The sequence below is a fragment of the Lucilia cuprina genome, chromosome 4 (assembly GCF_022045245.1).
Source record: "Lucilia cuprina isolate Lc7/37 chromosome 4, ASM2204524v1, whole genome shotgun sequence".
NCBI classification, from domain to species: domain Eukaryota; kingdom Metazoa; phylum Arthropoda; class Insecta; order Diptera; family Calliphoridae; genus Lucilia; species Lucilia cuprina.
Window position 1 is genome coordinate 85,007,884 of NC_060952.1, and position 17,983 is coordinate 85,025,866.

The 17,983-nt window shown below is 29.5% G+C and overlaps 4 protein-coding genes across 4 annotated transcripts; 1 reads left to right on the forward strand and 3 right to left on the reverse strand.

The window, feature by feature from the left end:
• Window positions 1-2,638: 2,638 nt before the first annotated feature.
• LOC111677252 (synaptic vesicle glycoprotein 2C) lies at window positions 2,639-15,491 on the forward strand. The gene is made up of 10 exons (XM_023438346.2): window positions 2,639-3,053; window positions 11,756-12,125; window positions 12,188-12,369; window positions 12,428-12,609; window positions 12,676-12,896; window positions 12,957-13,122; window positions 14,609-14,726; window positions 14,796-14,955; window positions 15,021-15,148; window positions 15,212-15,491. Exons 1-10 carry the CDS (start codon window positions 2,987-2,989, stop codon window positions 15,265-15,267), a joined length of 1,650 nt encoding a protein of 549 aa, XP_023294114.2. The 5' UTR covers window positions 2,639-2,986; the 3' UTR covers window positions 15,268-15,491.
• Window positions 6,868-8,216, reverse strand: LOC111677254 (sulfotransferase 1E1-like). Its single transcript, XM_023438348.2, has 4 exons — window positions 7,846-8,216; window positions 7,661-7,793; window positions 7,208-7,605; window positions 6,868-7,148 (listed from the first exon to the last, which is right to left on the reverse strand). The coding sequence occupies exons 1-4, from the start codon at window positions 8,115-8,117 to the stop codon at window positions 7,013-7,015; spliced, it is 939 nt and encodes a 312-aa protein (XP_023294116.2). The 5' UTR covers window positions 8,118-8,216; the 3' UTR covers window positions 6,868-7,012.
• Window positions 9,859-11,123, reverse strand: LOC124419621 (sulfotransferase 1E1-like). The gene is made up of 3 exons (XM_046949806.1): window positions 10,780-11,123; window positions 10,186-10,716; window positions 9,859-10,128 (listed from the first exon to the last, which is right to left on the reverse strand). The coding sequence occupies exons 1-3, from the start codon at window positions 11,049-11,051 to the stop codon at window positions 9,993-9,995; spliced, it is 939 nt and encodes a 312-aa protein (XP_046805762.1). The 5' UTR covers window positions 11,052-11,123; the 3' UTR covers window positions 9,859-9,992.
• Window positions 15,492-16,691: 1,200 nt separating the features above from the next.
• LOC111677263 (mediator of RNA polymerase II transcription subunit 7) lies at window positions 16,692-17,743 on the reverse strand. Its single transcript, XM_023438360.2, has 2 exons — window positions 17,270-17,743; window positions 16,692-17,207 (listed from the first exon to the last, which is right to left on the reverse strand). The coding sequence occupies exons 1-2, from the start codon at window positions 17,591-17,593 to the stop codon at window positions 16,878-16,880; spliced, it is 654 nt and encodes a 217-aa protein (XP_023294128.1). The 5' UTR covers window positions 17,594-17,743; the 3' UTR covers window positions 16,692-16,877.
• Between the last annotated feature and the right edge of the window lie 240 nt (window positions 17,744-17,983).

The window sequence follows — 17,983 nt, forward strand, 5'->3', positions numbered from 1 at the left end:
TGAACTAGAACTGAACTAGAACTGAACTAGAACTGAACTAGAGCTGAACTAGAGCTGAACTAGAGCTGAACTAGAACTGAACTAGAACTGAACTAGAACTGAACTAGAGCTGAACTAGAGCTGAACTATAACTGAACTAGAACTAAACTAGAAACTAAGATCATTTTTAATTTTCCATCACAAAATCCTTTGTAGATTGATAAGTGCTTTAATTCAGAGGGCATTGAAAATCTCACATAATTCATATTTTTCACTCAAAAGCAGTCATTATGTTTTTTTAATTACAATTTTAAAATTTTTATTAATAAAAATAAAATATGATGTATAAAAACTTTTTATTTATACTTAATAAACGTATAAAAAGATTTACCATTATCATTTCAAAGCAATTTTGTTGGAATTCGGTAGGAACAAACTTAAAACAAAAGACACTGTGAAAAAAGATAAAATGATTTAAATACATATATTCAAAATATTTCATTAAATTTTACCTATCATTACACCACCTATAAGAAGAAATGGTGGTATACAACCCATTGATATAAAATAGGGAAATAATATATTGCCCAAAAGAGAGCCACAGCGGCCAAATGTCATCACCATTATTATAACCATTGTTCTGTAAATGCATTGAAATAAACTTAAACGTTTTAATTAACAAACAAATCCAGCTTATCATTTAAGTTTTTATGATTTTTAAATACTGCGTGGCTTTTAATTTGTTTTAGATAAATTCTTACAAAAAGATTTAGCTGCTTTGTGTAATCTAATGCCACGACATCACTAACCAACCATTAGGCTTTTGTTTGTTGTCTTTTTTGACTTTGGGTATTTACTGTGCGTGTAATTTGTTTGGATGTTGAACAATTTAATGTCATCTCTGGATGTGTTTGCCATAGTGTTACTCCCACTAGTGTTTAACATTTAGTTTTTTCTATTTCTTGATAAGTATTTATGGCATTAAGTTAGTTGCTGGGCAACCAAATACTTAGTAAATAAATTACAGACTTAAATTTATTCTGTGAAATTGTAGAGCATGTAATTCGAACAGTGTTGAGTAGAGAGATGGATTAGTTATTCAATGATCATATACAGATTTTTCTGTTCTAGTTCTATTCTAGTGTTGTTTTAATTCAGACCTAGTTCGTTCTGGTTTCGATTCTAGTTCAGTTCTAGTTCAGTTCTAGTTCAGTTCTAGTTCAGTTCTAGTTCAGTTCTAGTTCAGTTCTAGTTCAGTTCTAGTTCAGTTCTAGTTCAATACTAGTTCTTTTGAGAAGTAATATGTAATACTAATTTTATAATTTTTAAATTTGGATTCCATTTAATTGTTTCTAGCTCAATGAATTTCATTAATTTCACCACTTAAAAGAATATGAATGAATAAAAATGTGTTTAAATTAGAAAATAAAATTTATCTGTTTACCTTTGGCAGCTTATCTTTTTGTCTTTTCGTAAAACAAAGCTGACGTCAAAAATTACTTGTCATTAAGTAAATAATTTTTGGTTCATTTTCAACACACATATGTAAGTTACCTTCACATTGTCAGAAAATGAAAAACTCAAAATTAGCCATAGTAGTTTATTGTGGAAATAAGGAAATATTGGAAGTATATATTTTTTAATACGGAGATTGATCCCATTCTCAAAATTTTGATTTATCTCAAGACTTAAATTGTTTATACAATTTCTATAAAGCATCTAAAAATATGTTACAAGATCAACAGTTAAACATTTGTGTACATGTGTGTTTGTAGGTGTGAGTATAAAAAGCAAGATAAGCTTTTTTGGAAAAGGTTAATAACATTTTGCATTTTTAACAGATTTTAGTTAAAAATGAATTTTTATTCAAAACAAAATATTCTTTAAGATTATGAAAACAAATTAATTTTTTTTAATGAAAAGAAAAAGGTTTCAATTAGATAAGACCAACAAAATAACCAAAATCAAGTGCATGATATATCACAATGATTTGATATGAAATAAGACAAGGCTACAGTTAAAGGTGTTAATAGTGTTAATTAAATTTACAATTTGCAAATTTTAACACTAGAAATCAAACAAAACTTTCATTGTATAACACTTTTTGTCATTAGTTCATAAAAAAATTTACAAACTTTAAAAAAAGATAAAATAAAACAAAAACAAATCTGTAAAGGAAAAACACTTTTACAAAATTTGTTAGACCACGTTGAATACATTCTATAAGTGATAAACTTCCACTGATTAAATTAGATAACACACTGACAAATGATGTTTTTATAGATAAGAAGCGTTAAACTTTATGGCGATTCAAATGATGCTTATAAAGATCATTTAGATGATAATGATGATGGTGGGATAGAGAAAAATTACGTTAATATGACAACGTATGAAATAATATGAAGCGTACGCCAAATTTGTTTTTGTTAACGTATTTAAAAAATTTAAACATGTTATTTTTCTATTTAGACAAGTTATCTAAAGCGTTCTATCTATCTTTTTTTTGTTTTAACTAATTTACAGAATTTATTTTAATATATTCTTTATATGGCCCTCTGCTTTCATCATATAAGTAGTAAATTGAAATGATTGTACAAAATGAAATTTCCATGTTTAAATATCAATGTAAGTTTTAATAAATTTTCAGTTTATTTAAGTCTTTCGCTGGGTTACGTTTAAATTTAAGAAAAACAATTTTTCTACAATACACAACGGTGGAATAAAATCTTTATAGTGATTTTCAATTAAAATCGTTTAACAAGCTAAAAAAGGCACTCAATTTTATTAAAAAGCATCATCACAATTTGTTTGCAGTACAAAAAAAAAAAACAAATTTATTAATAATTAATAAAAATTAAAAAAAGAAATACACTGTATATTTCCATAGTAAACTTGAAAAAAATAAAAAAAAAACATTCAAATTAATTGATCAAGTGCAACATTTCAATTAATACAAGGAAATAAGTGAAATTAATTAAAAAGCTTAAAATTCTTAACATCTGTGATCATGGCAGTTTCAGAATCTAATACAGAACCCACGACAACTGATAATAGTTGTGATAAGAGCAATAAAGGTAAAAAGCCAATCATTCAGTGCAAAAAAAAAATATTTTTTTAAATTATCTGCACAAAAATTTAATAAATACAATCTTATATTTCAATTCAAACAATTAAATTAATTTTGAAAACAAAAATATAATAAAATTGACAAGTGAAAATTAAAATACAATTACATAATTAAAAGTAAAGTTTTTAAAACTGGTTCATACCGCTGGACAACTTGATCTAAATAGCTCTGAAAAAATTTGGATTATCACCTCTCAACGAAGCGTTATATATTTTCATAACAATATTGGAATATTTTGACGAAATTTACAAGTAAAAAAAGCTTTAAAGCCGATTTTATCATTTATCTGCAACAAGCGTGATCCCGAATTTCTCCACGAAAATTAAAATTTAGTTCATTCAAAGATACAATTTCTCAAAATGGTAAAGGACCTTTTTATACCCTTCACCTTCATGAGAAGGGTATATATAAGTTTGTCATTCCGTTTGTAATTTCTATGATATAATTTTTCGACCCCATAAATTATATACATTCTGGATCCTTATAGATAGCGGAGTCGATTAAGCCATGTCCGTCTGTCTGTCTGTCCGTCTGCCTGTCAGTTTTTAGAGGTCCCCAGATATCGGCGAGATCCGAATCTTCAATAATTCTGTTAGACATGCTTTCGAGAAGATCGCTATTTAAAATCAGCAAAATCGGTCTATAAATAACGGAGATATGAGCAAAAATCCGATACAACCTCTGAAAATTTCATCAAAAAAGCCACATTTTTTTAATGCTTTGTTAAAAAAGCAACAACAACACTGTGAATTGGATAATGCTGTACATGTACGTGTGGAGATGTATTTGGTTTTATTCAGGTGTGTATTGTATGTGTATGTTTGGATGCTGTTCTATTCTCACAAGGGTGAAGAGTATAACAAGAACATGGAGATAAAGCATTAATATGTTGGTAATACAGCTCATATTTGTTTGAGAGTGGTAATACAATTTGATGGTGGTATTACAGTACAACGGTTAATATTTCTTTATATTTGTTTGTATGTTATGTATGACATGTGTGCAGAGATACAAAATAAACAAAAACTGTTTTTTAAAACATACTTGGTGAAGGGTATATAAGATTCGGCATAGCCTAATATAGAAATATTACTTGTTATTCTTGGAATCTGCTTAACCCTTTGATGACCAAACCTTTTTGGTTTAATGATAATTAGGAAAACGAAATTATTCTCCTAGATAACATCTAAATCCTATGTATCGTTTGGCCAAAAAAAAATCGTCAAGATCGGTTGACAAATTCGCCCTATTTGTCACATAAAGAAATATATACAATTTTTATATATAAAATTTTATATGAAGTATATTTGCCTATGGTCGTCAAAGGTGAGATATATAATATTAAGCTATGCACTGTTGTTATATCTTACAATGTTGTCAGAAAATGTCTAATAACGGTATTAACATAAAATTTTTGTCATGCAAACTTTTCCGAAAGTTTCAACACAAAAATTATTAATTTAACACATTGTTACACATTATCTAAACAATTTTCTGCCAATGTTATAAGATCTGACAAACGTGTATAAGCAGCTTTCAAATGAATCAAGCTTTAATTTACGGTAGGAACATGAAAAATTGTAAATTTACACAATTGTTTCACATTTTCTATACATTTTTCTGACAACGTTGTAAGATCTGACAACCGTGTATACGTTGATTTAAAATGTATAACTTTTTTAATTTTCGGTAGGAACATTAACACTTCATGTTCTAAACATTTTCCTGACAACGTTGTAAAATCTGACAACCCTGTATACGTTGATTTAAAATGTATCAATCTTTAATTTTCCATAGGAACATCAACACCTTTTTTTCATATAAACGGAGATAACCTAATATAACGTCAGACCCAAAAAACATTTTCTAAACAATATTCTGAAAATTTTCAATAGGAACATCACCTTATTTTTCCATACAAACGGAAATTACCTAATATAAGTTCAGATCCAAAAAACATTTTCTAAACATTTTTCTGTCAACGTTGTAAGATCTGATACGTTTATTTAAAATGTATTAATGTTTAATTTTCGGTAGGAACATCAACACCTTTTTTTAACACAAACGGAGATAACCTAAATTACATCAGATCCAAATAATCTGTGCAAATACCTACCATAATGATCAATGAACTATAGTTCAATTCTCAGAAACTCACTTTCCTGGACTTACATACATAGCTTCTTGGAATTCGCCATTTATTGATTCTAAATGAAATCTGGAATAAGATATCATCCAAAATATTTTGATCTAATTTTGATGAAATGAGGAAAATTTCAAAAGTACAATTTCCACTTTTAAATTTTATCCCGTAGAATGAAAATGTTGAAATTTATAAAACTGGAATCAATGCAAAATTATGATAAATTTTTCAACATATTTGGGGAAAAAACGGTTAAAACAGTTTTTATTGATTATCTTACACAATTTTTAATAGAATCTAATTCTACTTTTAAACAGAGCAGATGGGTGTCTTGTACATTTTAGAAATTCTACCTTAGAGGCTGAATATGTGTAACAAAGGTAATTTTTTGGGTTCTTCAAAACTTTTTAACTTATAAATATAATAATTTTTTTAAAAATTTTGGACACACTTTTCAAATTTATAAAACACATGTTTTGTACTTTTAAACTAACTTCGACGAATGCCTGACAGTGGCAAAGAAAGTGCTCCAGAGTTTCACTGTCCCCTCCACATGCTTTACATACGTCTGAATTCGCACGTGCTCGTAATCCTATGTGTCCACTGAGACTTGATTATTTTGAGGAGATTTTTCGTCTTGCTCGTGCTTCTACCCACTGTTTCATTATTCCATTAGGCCTTATGGGATTCTCTCATCCATATTTTTAGCTTTTGTTGCGTCGAACGGTTATGCGTTTATCAGGTTAACTGTCTCAAGCTCCCTTCCCTTTAAAGCTATTACATTCGCCCTTTCGTTACCGACTACTCCCGAGTAGACTGGTACCCATATAATGTGAACCTTATCTCTGGGAGAGTATTCAGTTAAATTGTACTTTTTTTATTAGTACTCTCCACAAAAGTTGAAAAGAGATATTTTGGTACTTTTTTATTTGTATCAGGGTACTTTAAAAATACATTTATATAAAACTATACCAAAGCCTTAAACTTACACCAATTAAGCTTAATTAATATTGTTATACCCTACACCACTATAGTGGGGAGGGTATTATACCTTTGTGCTGATGTTTGTAATATACAAAAATATTGGTCCAATACCCACCTTAAAGTATACCGATCGATTCAGAATCATTTATTGATATAATTTGATGAAATATGGACCAATTTTTTGGCACAGGGACGAAGCCTATTGAAAATGGTTGAAATCGGTCCATTATTTCAACTAGCCCCCATACAACTGTACCTCCCGATTTGAACTAAAAATTGGAACAAATAAGTTGTATATAAGTATAAATGACACTGCAGATTTTCGTAAGGATCGGCCTATATTTGACCCTAGCCCCCATACAAACCCTCCTGCAAAAAATGACTTAAACGTCTAAAATTGACTTGTAACCATTTGTATCGCAATGAAACTCAACAAAACTGTTATTTAGAAATATATCCTTTTCCCAAATTTACCGAGGATCGGCCCATATTTGACCTACATATATAAAGTCTCATTTAGAAATTTTAGTTTTTTATCAATAAATGGCTTAAATATTTTGGAATTATGATAATATTGAACATAAAAGTTTCTTTACAAAAAATAAAAATTTTATAAAAAGTAAAAAATTTTAAATATACTCATGGTGTAGGGTATTATATGGTCGGCCATGCCCGACTATACTTTCCTACTTGTTTTCATTTATTAATGAAAAAGCTAATGAACACATAATCTCAATAGAAAACATAAAAAATTTCAAATTTCATTATTAATTTAAACATCATTTCAGCAGCAACAGTTCATCCATGGTAACGTTATACTTGTTCAAATTCTCAACAACCCATTTATCCAATTTATCTACCATTTCAGCAGATAATTCTTCTTTATAACCATTAACTTGACCTTTACGCACAAAACTGCAAAATTTTTTTATAAAAAATATTTAAAAAAAATCTACAAATTTGTTTCAACATACTTATGATGTTCGTAGGGTAAACCCAACTTCTTTCTAACTTGTTGAAATTCCCAAATATGATTTGTTTTTGGATTATTTTTCATCTCTTCAAACGATAAATGTTTCAACATTCTCTCCATAGTCTCTTCCGTTATAGTTTTGTTTAGAAAGCTGCAGACCTCCATTATGACTTGTCGCAAATCAAGTTTCATACGTTCAAAACTAGTGTAATACAACCATGACTCATTGCGTAACGAATAGAATTCAGTTAGATTTGAAAATGGTTCTTGTATAGTGGGTCCCACCATTTGTGCATTAATGTATTCATCAATGGTTTTATCCATGGAAACGCCTAAACTGCGTGTATGATAATATTCGGATACATAGGCATCTCTTATATTGCGGGCAACATAAATTACCTAAGTTGGGAGTTAAAATTTAGTTAAATTTGTCAAAGTTTAACTCCTTACTTACTTTAGGTTTTTTATCCCAAATTTGTGCTGGCAGTAAGGGTAAACATAAATGAGTTTTAATCAGTCGGGGTCTGGATAATTGTTCCAAAGGTTTAAAGGCAGTCTCTAGATTTTCATTGACTATATACTCAAATCTGTAGATAGAGATCAATGTGACAAACGATAATACAGATAACCAATACATACTCCATAAATGGTGATCTAAATTCCAAATCAGTCTTAAGAGCCGTCTCAAAATCGAAATCATTCATGACCAACCACAATAATTCCTGCATCCAAGTAGTGCCACATTTCGGTAATGTCACCAGCCAAACATCATCATCGAAGATCTCTAGTTCATGGACTTTTTGCAGAAAATCCAAACGATCTTCACGATGGTGTATAATACGTTTTGACCAATCTTTGTTTAATAAATTTGTCGGATATCGTTGTGGTTTCACCTCAATTAATTTAAACATTTTTGTTTGTTTGCTTTTGTTTTTTTTTGTAGATATTTCTTATCTGACCGCAATTATAGCGACGTCGATATAGAATTAATGCTCTTCGAGTACTAAACTGTAAAAACAAGTTGTAAGAGTATTTAAATTTGTTTAACATTAAAAAAAATAGCTCTCAATAATGTTACAGCTGTTGTGTGTCATTATCTCTAGTAGTCCGTTATGTACTCATGTGTATTATTTTATTTGTTTACTCTTAAAAAAAATAAAGTAAAATACATTGGACTATTGCAGTACAGAGCTGGGATTTTGTAAATTTCTAGAATATATTTATCAAAAAATTTTCTTTTGAGAAAGGCTACCAAGCCAGCTTTAGAATAAACTTCTTTATTTGGAACAGAATCGATAGCTCTTTAATGAAAACTTTTATATGGAAATTCTAAAATGTGTTAAGTTTTTATGAAAACACAAACAACATTTATATCATTAGAACTTTAAGTAAGATTCTTTAAAAAGGCTTTTTGTGAAAGCTTTTATACGTATTTATAAAATATGAAAGTTTCTATTTGTAAAACTAGTAACACAGTATTTATATTTGTAAAAAGTTCTTATATTAATAAAGCTTTTTATGATAGTTTTAATATTAATATTGTTTAATGTGAAAGAATCGACAGCTTTTATAAGCTCTTTAATGAAAACATTTATATAGAATATTTTTTACTCCTTTATATCTTTACAGCTTTAAGTAAGAGTTTAAAAAAGTTTTTCGTGAAAGCTTTTATACATATTTATAAAATATGAAGGTTTTTATTTGCAACACTAGCAACTGTATATTTATATTTGTGAAAAGTTCTTATAATCATAAAACCTTTTAAGATAGCTTTCATATTTATATTACTGTATGGGAAAGAATTGATACTTTCGATAAGCTCTCTAATAAAAACTTTTATATAGGAATTCTAAAATGCATCAAGTTTTTCTGTAAACACAAACAATGTTTATATTATTAAAACTTCAAGTAAGACTTTTTAAAAAGCTTTTTTGAAAGCTTTTACACATATTTATAAAATTTGAAAGTTTTTATTTGTAAAGCTAGTAACACTATTTCTATATTTGTAAAAAGCTATCATATAAACTTTTTATGTTAGCTTTTATATTATTATGGCTGTATGTAAAAGCTTTAATATTTTGTAAAGCGTTCTATGAAAGCTTTGTTTGTTAACTTATACATATGTTTAAAAGATTTATTCGAAAGCTTTTAGGATTTGTTTAATAGCTTTTATATTCTTAAAGCTTTATAGCTTTTGTAAATATATAGATATTTTTGTAACCTTTTCTAAAGCTTTCTTTTCCAGAAGCTTATAAAGATGTATGTGAATGCTTTAAAACGCATCCTATGAAAGCTTTGTCAATTTCTCTAAAATCGTGTAAGCTTAGATCGTTTTCTTTGGAAGTTTTTATATTTATAATTTTAAAAGCTTTATATATGAATGTTTGCAAAATTTTCTTAAAAAATATATATTAAAGTTTTGAAGTTTTCAGTTAAGTCTTCCATTTTCTTAAAATTTATAAAACTTTCTTTTAAGGGCTCTTTATAAATTTTTAAAATCGTTTAATTCTAAAAAGCTTTTGAAAAAGATTAATCTGTAAAAGTTTTTAATTACAAAAATACTTTTTCTTAAAAAAAACTTTTAAATTTTGAAAGCTTTTGTAGCAAATTCTTTAAAAGCTTTAAGTTTATTTAACAATAATTTCTATCTCATTAACTTTGTAATTTCTTTCGTAAGGCTTTTATTTCCTTTTAACAACATTATTTAGGCCATAAGTTTTATAAAAATTTTCGTACAGCTTTTATGATCTTTAATACTTAAACTTATGAAATCTTCTTCGACAGTATCACTTCACTAACAACAATTCTTCCATTGTAAGATTATATTTTGACAAATTCTCCAGAACCCATTTATCCAATTTCTTCACCATTTCTTTAGATAATTCTTCTTTATAACCATTAACTTGGCCCTTGCGTACAAAACTGAAACAGAAATTAAAACAAAACTTTTGAACTTCATAATACTGTTTAATAACTCACTTATGATGTTCATAGGGTAAACCCATTTTCCTTCTGACTTGTTGAAATTCCCAAATATGATTTGTTTTCGGATTATTTTTCATCTCTTCAAAAGATAAATGTTTGAGCATTTTCTCCATTAGCTCCGGAGTTATGGTTTTGTTGAGAAATTTGCAAATGTCGGTGATAACTTGTCTTAAATTCTGTTTCATACATTCAAAACTTGTATAATATAACCAAGGTTCATTCCTTAACGAATAAAATTCAGTTATATGTAAAAAGGGATCAAATAAATTTCCTCCCTGCATATTGGATTCCACAAATTCATCTAGGGTCTTGTCCATATTAAAACCCAAACTACGAGTATGGTAGTATTGCGAGACATAGGCATCTTTAATATTGCGAGCAACATAAATAACCTTTGGTTTCTTATACCAAATTTGTGCCGGCACTAACGGTAAACTTAAATGTGTTTTAATAAGTCTGGGTCTAGTTAAGTTATCCAAAGGTCCAAATGCTGTTGCCAAATTTTCATGGACTATATAGTCAAATCTGTTCGAAACAAAAATAACAATTAAATTTAGTTTCTTATTATACATAGATCTTACTACTTACTCTAAAAATGGTGTTCTGACCTCTAAATGTTCTCTCTTAGCTGTCTCGAAATCAAAATTATTCATAATCAACCATAATAATTCCTGCATCCAGGTAGTGCCACATTTCGGCAATGTCACCAGCCATACGTCATCATCGTATACCTCCAATTCATGGACTTTCTTTATAAAATTCAAACGGTCGGCGTAATATTTTACAGGACGTTGTGTCCAATCCTTGTTAATCAGATTTGTGGGATATTGTGGGAGGGTGAGTTCAGTAAATTTAGACATTTTTTTGAAACTATCTTATCTGCTTGAGATTTTATTACTCTATACTAGTGGACGTTGTATGCGTTTTGAATGTTCTGTTACTACTGAACATTTACATCTGAGTACTTTTGCTCATAGATGCTTTTCTGTATTATCATTAGAATTGTGTAGATACTTCATTATCTATCTAAGACTATTTACTCGTTTTTATGGAATTAAATGGAAATAAGAATATAAAGTTGAGCTAAAGTGATTATTAAAAGCCCTATACAAATATTATTACAAATTACTTTAAACATTTCTTAAATGAATGAAAGATATATGAAATGGTTGTTGTTATGTAAATCGTTTACTCCCTGTGGAGCCACACACCTGTTCAGTTCTAGTTCCGTTCTAGTTCAGTTCTAGTTCAGTTCAGTTCTAGTTCAGTTCTAGTTCAGTTCTAGTTCAGTTCTAGTTCAGTTCTAGTTCAGTTCTAGTTCAGTTCTAGTTCAGTTCAGTTCTAGTTCAGTTCAGTTCAGTTCAGTTCAGTTCAGTTCTAGTTCAGTTCAGTTCTAGTTCAGTTCAGTTCTAGTTCTAGTTCTAGTTCTAGTTAAGTTCTAGTTCAGTTCAGTTCAGTTCTAGTTCAGTTCTAGTTCAGTTCTAGTTCTATTACATAACAAAATAAAACATACACACATAAACATAAAATTTAATGGCAAATTACATATTTTCCTTTATTCCAGATATCGATGAACCCGCCAACTTTGACAAAGCCATAGAAACAGCTGGTTTTGGTTTCTTTAATCTACTGCTGCTGGTAGTTGCTATAACAGCCATATTGGCAAATGTTTTTTCAACCACAACAATGGCTTACATATTACCCATAGCAGAATGTGATCTCAAATTGACTTTAATTAATAAGGGAACCCTGAATTCGGCCACCTATGCCGGTATGGTAGCATCAGCTATAGTATGGGGTTATTTAGCCGATACCCAGGGTAGAAGAAAGATTCTTATTATAGGCTATTTAGCAGATGCAGTGTGTGTATTCTGTAGTTCAATGTCGCAAAATTTTGTAATGTTAGTGACGTTTAAATTCTTTGGAGGATTAATGTGAGTTAAAGAAATGTTTAAAGTTTTTAGATATATATTTATAGAGACATTTTTATTTATAGTGTGAATGGTCCTGGAGCGGTTTTATTTACTTATCTTACTGAATTACATGGACCCAAATACCGTCCCAGAGTTTTAATGGCTCTAGGTATGGTGCAGTCATTGGGTACATTAATATTGCCCATGTTGGCTTGGGCAATTTTATCTCAAGATTGGGACTTTGTATTATTTGAATCATTTAATGGTAAGGATTATTTATACTTAAAAGTTATTTGAAACTAAAATGTATTTTATGCTTTTAGTACACACTTGGCAAATTTTCCTATTCGTTTGTGGTTTACCAAGTTTAATTAGCGGATTACTGTTAATATTGCTACCCGAAAGCCCGAAATTTTTAATGTCTCAAGGACGTAATGCCGAGGCTTTGAGAGCTTTTCAAAAGATTTATGCTTTTAATACTAGAAAACCTAAAAATACTTATCCGGTAGGTGTAAACTTAATGATTAGATAATTTTAGTTATTTTAATATATCTCTTCTGCTTTTAACTAGATCCACACTTTAATTGAAGAAGTACCCACCCGTGATACCAATGCCAATGAAGTTGTCTTTACTATTGATGATAAAACTGACAAAAAACTGCCCAAAAAGCAGCATCGCACTTTGGCACAATCCTTACACGAAGGATGGCAACAAATGAAACCCATGTTTCGCAAACCACTATTATGCAGATCTTTGCATGTTTATTTTATGCAATTTTGCATGTTATTGGGGTAAGTTGTACCAGTATTCACAATCCGACATTATCACAATTTTTATCACCTTTGTTTTAGTCTTAACACTATTCGCTTATGGCTGCCCCAATTGTTCGCCTCTATTGCCGAATATGAAGCTTTGCAAACGGATGATACTAAATCGGCTACTCTTTGTACGATTTTAGAATATAGTGCTAATAAATCAGCTACAACAGTTGCTAATTATACATTGGATTGTAGTGAGGTAAGATTGAAATGAGTCTAGCTTTGACCTACAACGATTAGTAGAAGACTAGACTATAGACAAGAATATAGTGCTAATAAATCAGAATATAGAGTATTCTATTATAGATTAGAAATTATACTAGACTATAGTCCAGACTACCATAGACTATAAACTAGGCTATAGTCCAGTCTGTAAACTAAGCTATCTCCAGACTAAAGACTAGACTATAGTCCAAACTATTGACTGGATAATAATACAAAATATGGATTAAACTATAGACTAGACTATAAACTAGATAAAATAAACTATTGTCCGGACTATAGAGTATTCTATAGTCCAAACTATAGTCAAGACTATAGAGTGAATTATAGTCCAGGCTATAGTCCTGACTATAACTAAAACTATAAATTAGACTATAGTCCACATTATAGACTAGATTATAGTCCAGGCTTTAAAATAGACTATTGTCCAGACTATAGAGTAATCTACAGTCTAAAGTATAGTCAAGACTATAGAGTAGATCAGACTATAGTTCTGAATATAACTCAGACTATATGAATATAACTAGACTATAGTCCAGACTATAGTGTATACTATAATTTAGACTACAGAGTAGAATATAGATCAAACTATAGAGTGAACTTTATTTCAGACTATAGAGTACACAAAATTTTAGATTATAGATATAGTAGACTATAGTCCCGACTACAAAGTAGGCTATAGACTAGAGTATAATCCAGCAGAATGTAGTCGTGACTTTAGACTAGATTATAGTACAGATTATAGTCCAGACTATAGAGTATATTATAGCCCAGAGTATAGACTAGACGTGGATATAGTCAGACTTTAATAATTATCTGATCGGCCATCTATAGCCCAAATAATTGACTGGACAATATTACAAATTAAAAATTATACTAAAGTCCAAACTATAGACTAGACAATAAACTAGATTAGGCTTTAAAATAGACTATTGTCCAGACTATGAAGTACTTTATAGTCCGAACTATAGTCAAGACTATAGAGTAGAGTATCGTCGAGACTGTAGACTGGACTATAGATCAGGCTTTAAAATAGACTATTGTCCGGACTATAGAGTAATATACAGTTATAGTCTAGAATGTAGAGTAGACCAGACTTTAGTCTGACTATAACTCAGACTATAAATTAGACTATAGTAGATTATAGTACAGACTATAGAGTAGACTATAGTTTAGACTACAGATTAGCCTATAGTTCAGACTATTGGGCGGACTATAGTTCACACTATAGAGTTGACAAAAGTCTAGACTATAGATATAGTAGACTATTGTCCAGACTACAAAGTAGACTATAGATTATAATATAATACAGACTACAGAGCAGAATGTAGTCGTGACTATAGACTAGGCTATACTACAGATTATAGTCCACACTATAGATTAGACTTTGGCTATAGTCAGACTTTTATATTTTATTTTAATCTGATCAAAGAATACTATAAAATATTTTCATTTTCTTTCAGCGCATAAATGTTTCAATGGATACCTATCTTAATAATATTATTGTGGCCATTGTGGGTTTAGTAGGTTATTGCTTTGCTGGTTTTATAATCAAGGCCATGGGACCTAAAAGATTATTAGGTAAAAGTTTATTTTAATCCTCAAAAGTTTTGAATAATAGTAACACTGTTTATATGTATATTTTTTTAGTTTCTGGTCTTTTTATATCTGGTGTACTAGGCGTGTGTTTATACTGGTCCAATAGTGCATTAATGACTCTAATTATATCCTCGATATTTATAACTATATGTAGTATCTCTACATCATCATTATTGGGTTTGGTTATAGCTTTATTTCCCACAACATTGAGGTAAATAATAATCTAGATATTTCTTTCATAAATGAAGTAAATCTAAATTTTTGTTCCTATTCTAGATCAATTGTTATTGCTGTTGGCCTGATGTTTGGTCGCTTAGGTGCCTTATCGGGTAATTTGCTATTTCCGGTATTTGTGGAACTAGGCTGTTTACCACCCTTCCTTATGGTTGGCGTTATTCTGATATGTAAGTGAAAATCATTTAAATTTCATTTGAGTTATTTTATTCTAATCTTTCCCTCTATTACAGTGGCCAGTGCTTTGTCATGTATATTACCCAGTGAGAAAAAGACAACATTTACCTAAAACTAAATTAAGTTGTTATTTAAAGTGTTTTAGCCTTTAGTTAATATTTTTGTTAGAAAAAAACTGTATATTTGTTTAGTTGTTTTATTAATCTTAATCTAGTTATTAAGTGTTTATAAAATTATTTATTTGTTTTTTTTTTTTATTTTATAATTAAGATAAACTGAGACAATATATATTGAAATAAAAGAGTCATCGTGATTTTGTAGATTATTTAGTTAATATTATGATAAACTAACTCATTTATGGAGATTTTAATGTTTTCCGTTTTTAAGCATTTTTATTAATTAATTAGTTTTGTAAATATTTATTTGATATTACAAAAAATTTTTATAAAAAGAAAAAATATAAAATAAAAACTTTCCATTTAATTGCACTACAAATATGTTTACAACAAATCGGACATGGTTGGATCAGGTTTTCTTTTAAACTCTTATCTATCTATCTATCTATCTATCTATCTATCTATCTATCTATCTATCTATCTATCTATCTATCTATCTATCTATCTATCTATCTATCTATCTATCTATCTATCTATCTATCTATCTATCTATCTATCTATCTATATATCTATCTATCTATCTATCTATCTATCTATCTATCTATCAAATTTACAGTGGCCAGTGATAATCGATATCAGCCTACTTAGCTGCGGTTTTTGCAGACCAAGAAGATATTTAGACCTTAGTGGATCCATTTGTGGCCACAGCGCTTTAGCTATTGGGCATGTGAGCTCATGTAACCATTTCTCGCGATCAATGCAGGGACAGTATTCAGTAATCTGCTTCTTTATTGGCAGTAGTGGAATACCGCAGAAATGGTCTACTATCAGTCTGCTTCCATACGAAATTCCGTGTCCCTTTACCCAAATTAGTGTGATGTTCGAATGTCTCGCCATCTCATTGATAGACTCCGGCATTCATGGACATGTTTGGATGTGGAAAACACATCAATTAGGGATTTAATAGCAGCCAATTTAACGCCCTCTTTATCGCCGATATTTTAGTCTGAAGCATGCTTCAATCGGAAGGAGATTTTCGTTCCAAATTCCTCAATGAAGATGTCACCGCCAACTCCTTTCGCCGTCTTGGATCAGTCTATGTATATTCGGAACCAATTGTTTGGCGTACGAAAAAATTGTTTGAAAAAATCGGTAAAATTGGGAAAAAATTACATCTCCAATATGGGCGGTATCGCCGTTTTTTGGTTAGTGTAGAAAAATTAAAAAAATAAGTGTATTAACACGACATAGGCAAGATTGAAATGAATATATAAGTATCCGAAAAAGTACAAAATTAAAAATATATTTTGTTGTTTTAATTTGAGAAAACCTCAAAAAATGGTATATTCTTATTAACATTTACATATCTATATCGAGCAATAAATAATTGGAATGGAACCTTCGATTGAGGTAGTGAAACAAACCGGGTATTAGCTAGTTTTTTAATAAAATCTTATATATTTTTTCGATATTTTTTTTACTTAATTTTCTAAATATACAATTAAAATATTTAAATTACACAAAAAAAAATAAAATAAACTAATTTATTACAAACTAAAGTTTTTTATACCGTCCCTTAGTATTGGCCATTCCAAAGAATAATCGGTTATTCCATGTTATCAATGACATTACACATAATACGATCTAATTGATAACTAGCATCCGATTTACCGCCATTATTCGAATCTTGAGCATCAACTTCCATTTTAATATCACTTTCGCTAAGATCATCATCGGTGATTTCGGGTAAAGCAGCAAAGGCATTATTGACAATATCCCGAACACGTTCTAAGTGCTTCTGAAAACGATTGGTGGTCTCGACGCGTTGGCGTTTTTGCATTTCCATCATAACACGCAAAGTTTCACGAGCCTGATGGGGACGAAACTCGTTGAGTAGATGATGCATGTGTACGAAGAGTAAACTTAAGTCATCAATCTAGAAAGGGTTTTTTTTTCGAAGATTAGTTGCGAATACAAATGATTTGTTATTAAGATTACCTTTTCTGTTCTCCTAGGACTATCCGGATATTGTATGAGTAAATCTATTAAATCTAAGAAATTAACAAACAATGAATGATTTAATTTCTTAAGCTCCTTCCGTCTATCAAAATGTATGGGTATGAGTCTTTTGATGTTTTGTGATTCTAAGGAACGTATCATTTCCTCATTATTGTATTGTATGCCAAACATGCTGTACATGTCCTGAATAGGTGGCGGTGGCCTAGGAGCTCTATTACGCCTTATACTATCCTCGGAAAATAAATTTATATATTGCACCGGAGGCAGTGGTAAACTCATTACTTGGGATTCCTGTTGAGCCATGTTGATGGTTTTTTTATTAGGGATTCGTTTAATTTGTAACTATATTTTGTTTCTTTTTTATTTTTCTTATTTTATATTTATATTCCGAATAATATTAGCGAAAAAATCTTTAAAAAATTTTGCAAATTATCAAAAACAACAAAAAATAATAAATATGCTTCTTCTTTATTGCAAAACAATCACTATGAAATTATAACTTCACAAAAATCCCCCTCAAGGTGAGTAAAGGAATTCACCTTGATAAATAAGTGTTGCCTTATTTTATACGTTTGTAAATGGGAGCTTTTATAAAAAGTTATTAAAATATTTTATGTTAAAATGTATAATTATTTTTTGAGAAGAAGTGACAATTTCGTATTTTTATAATGATTTAAAAAATAATTTAAATTA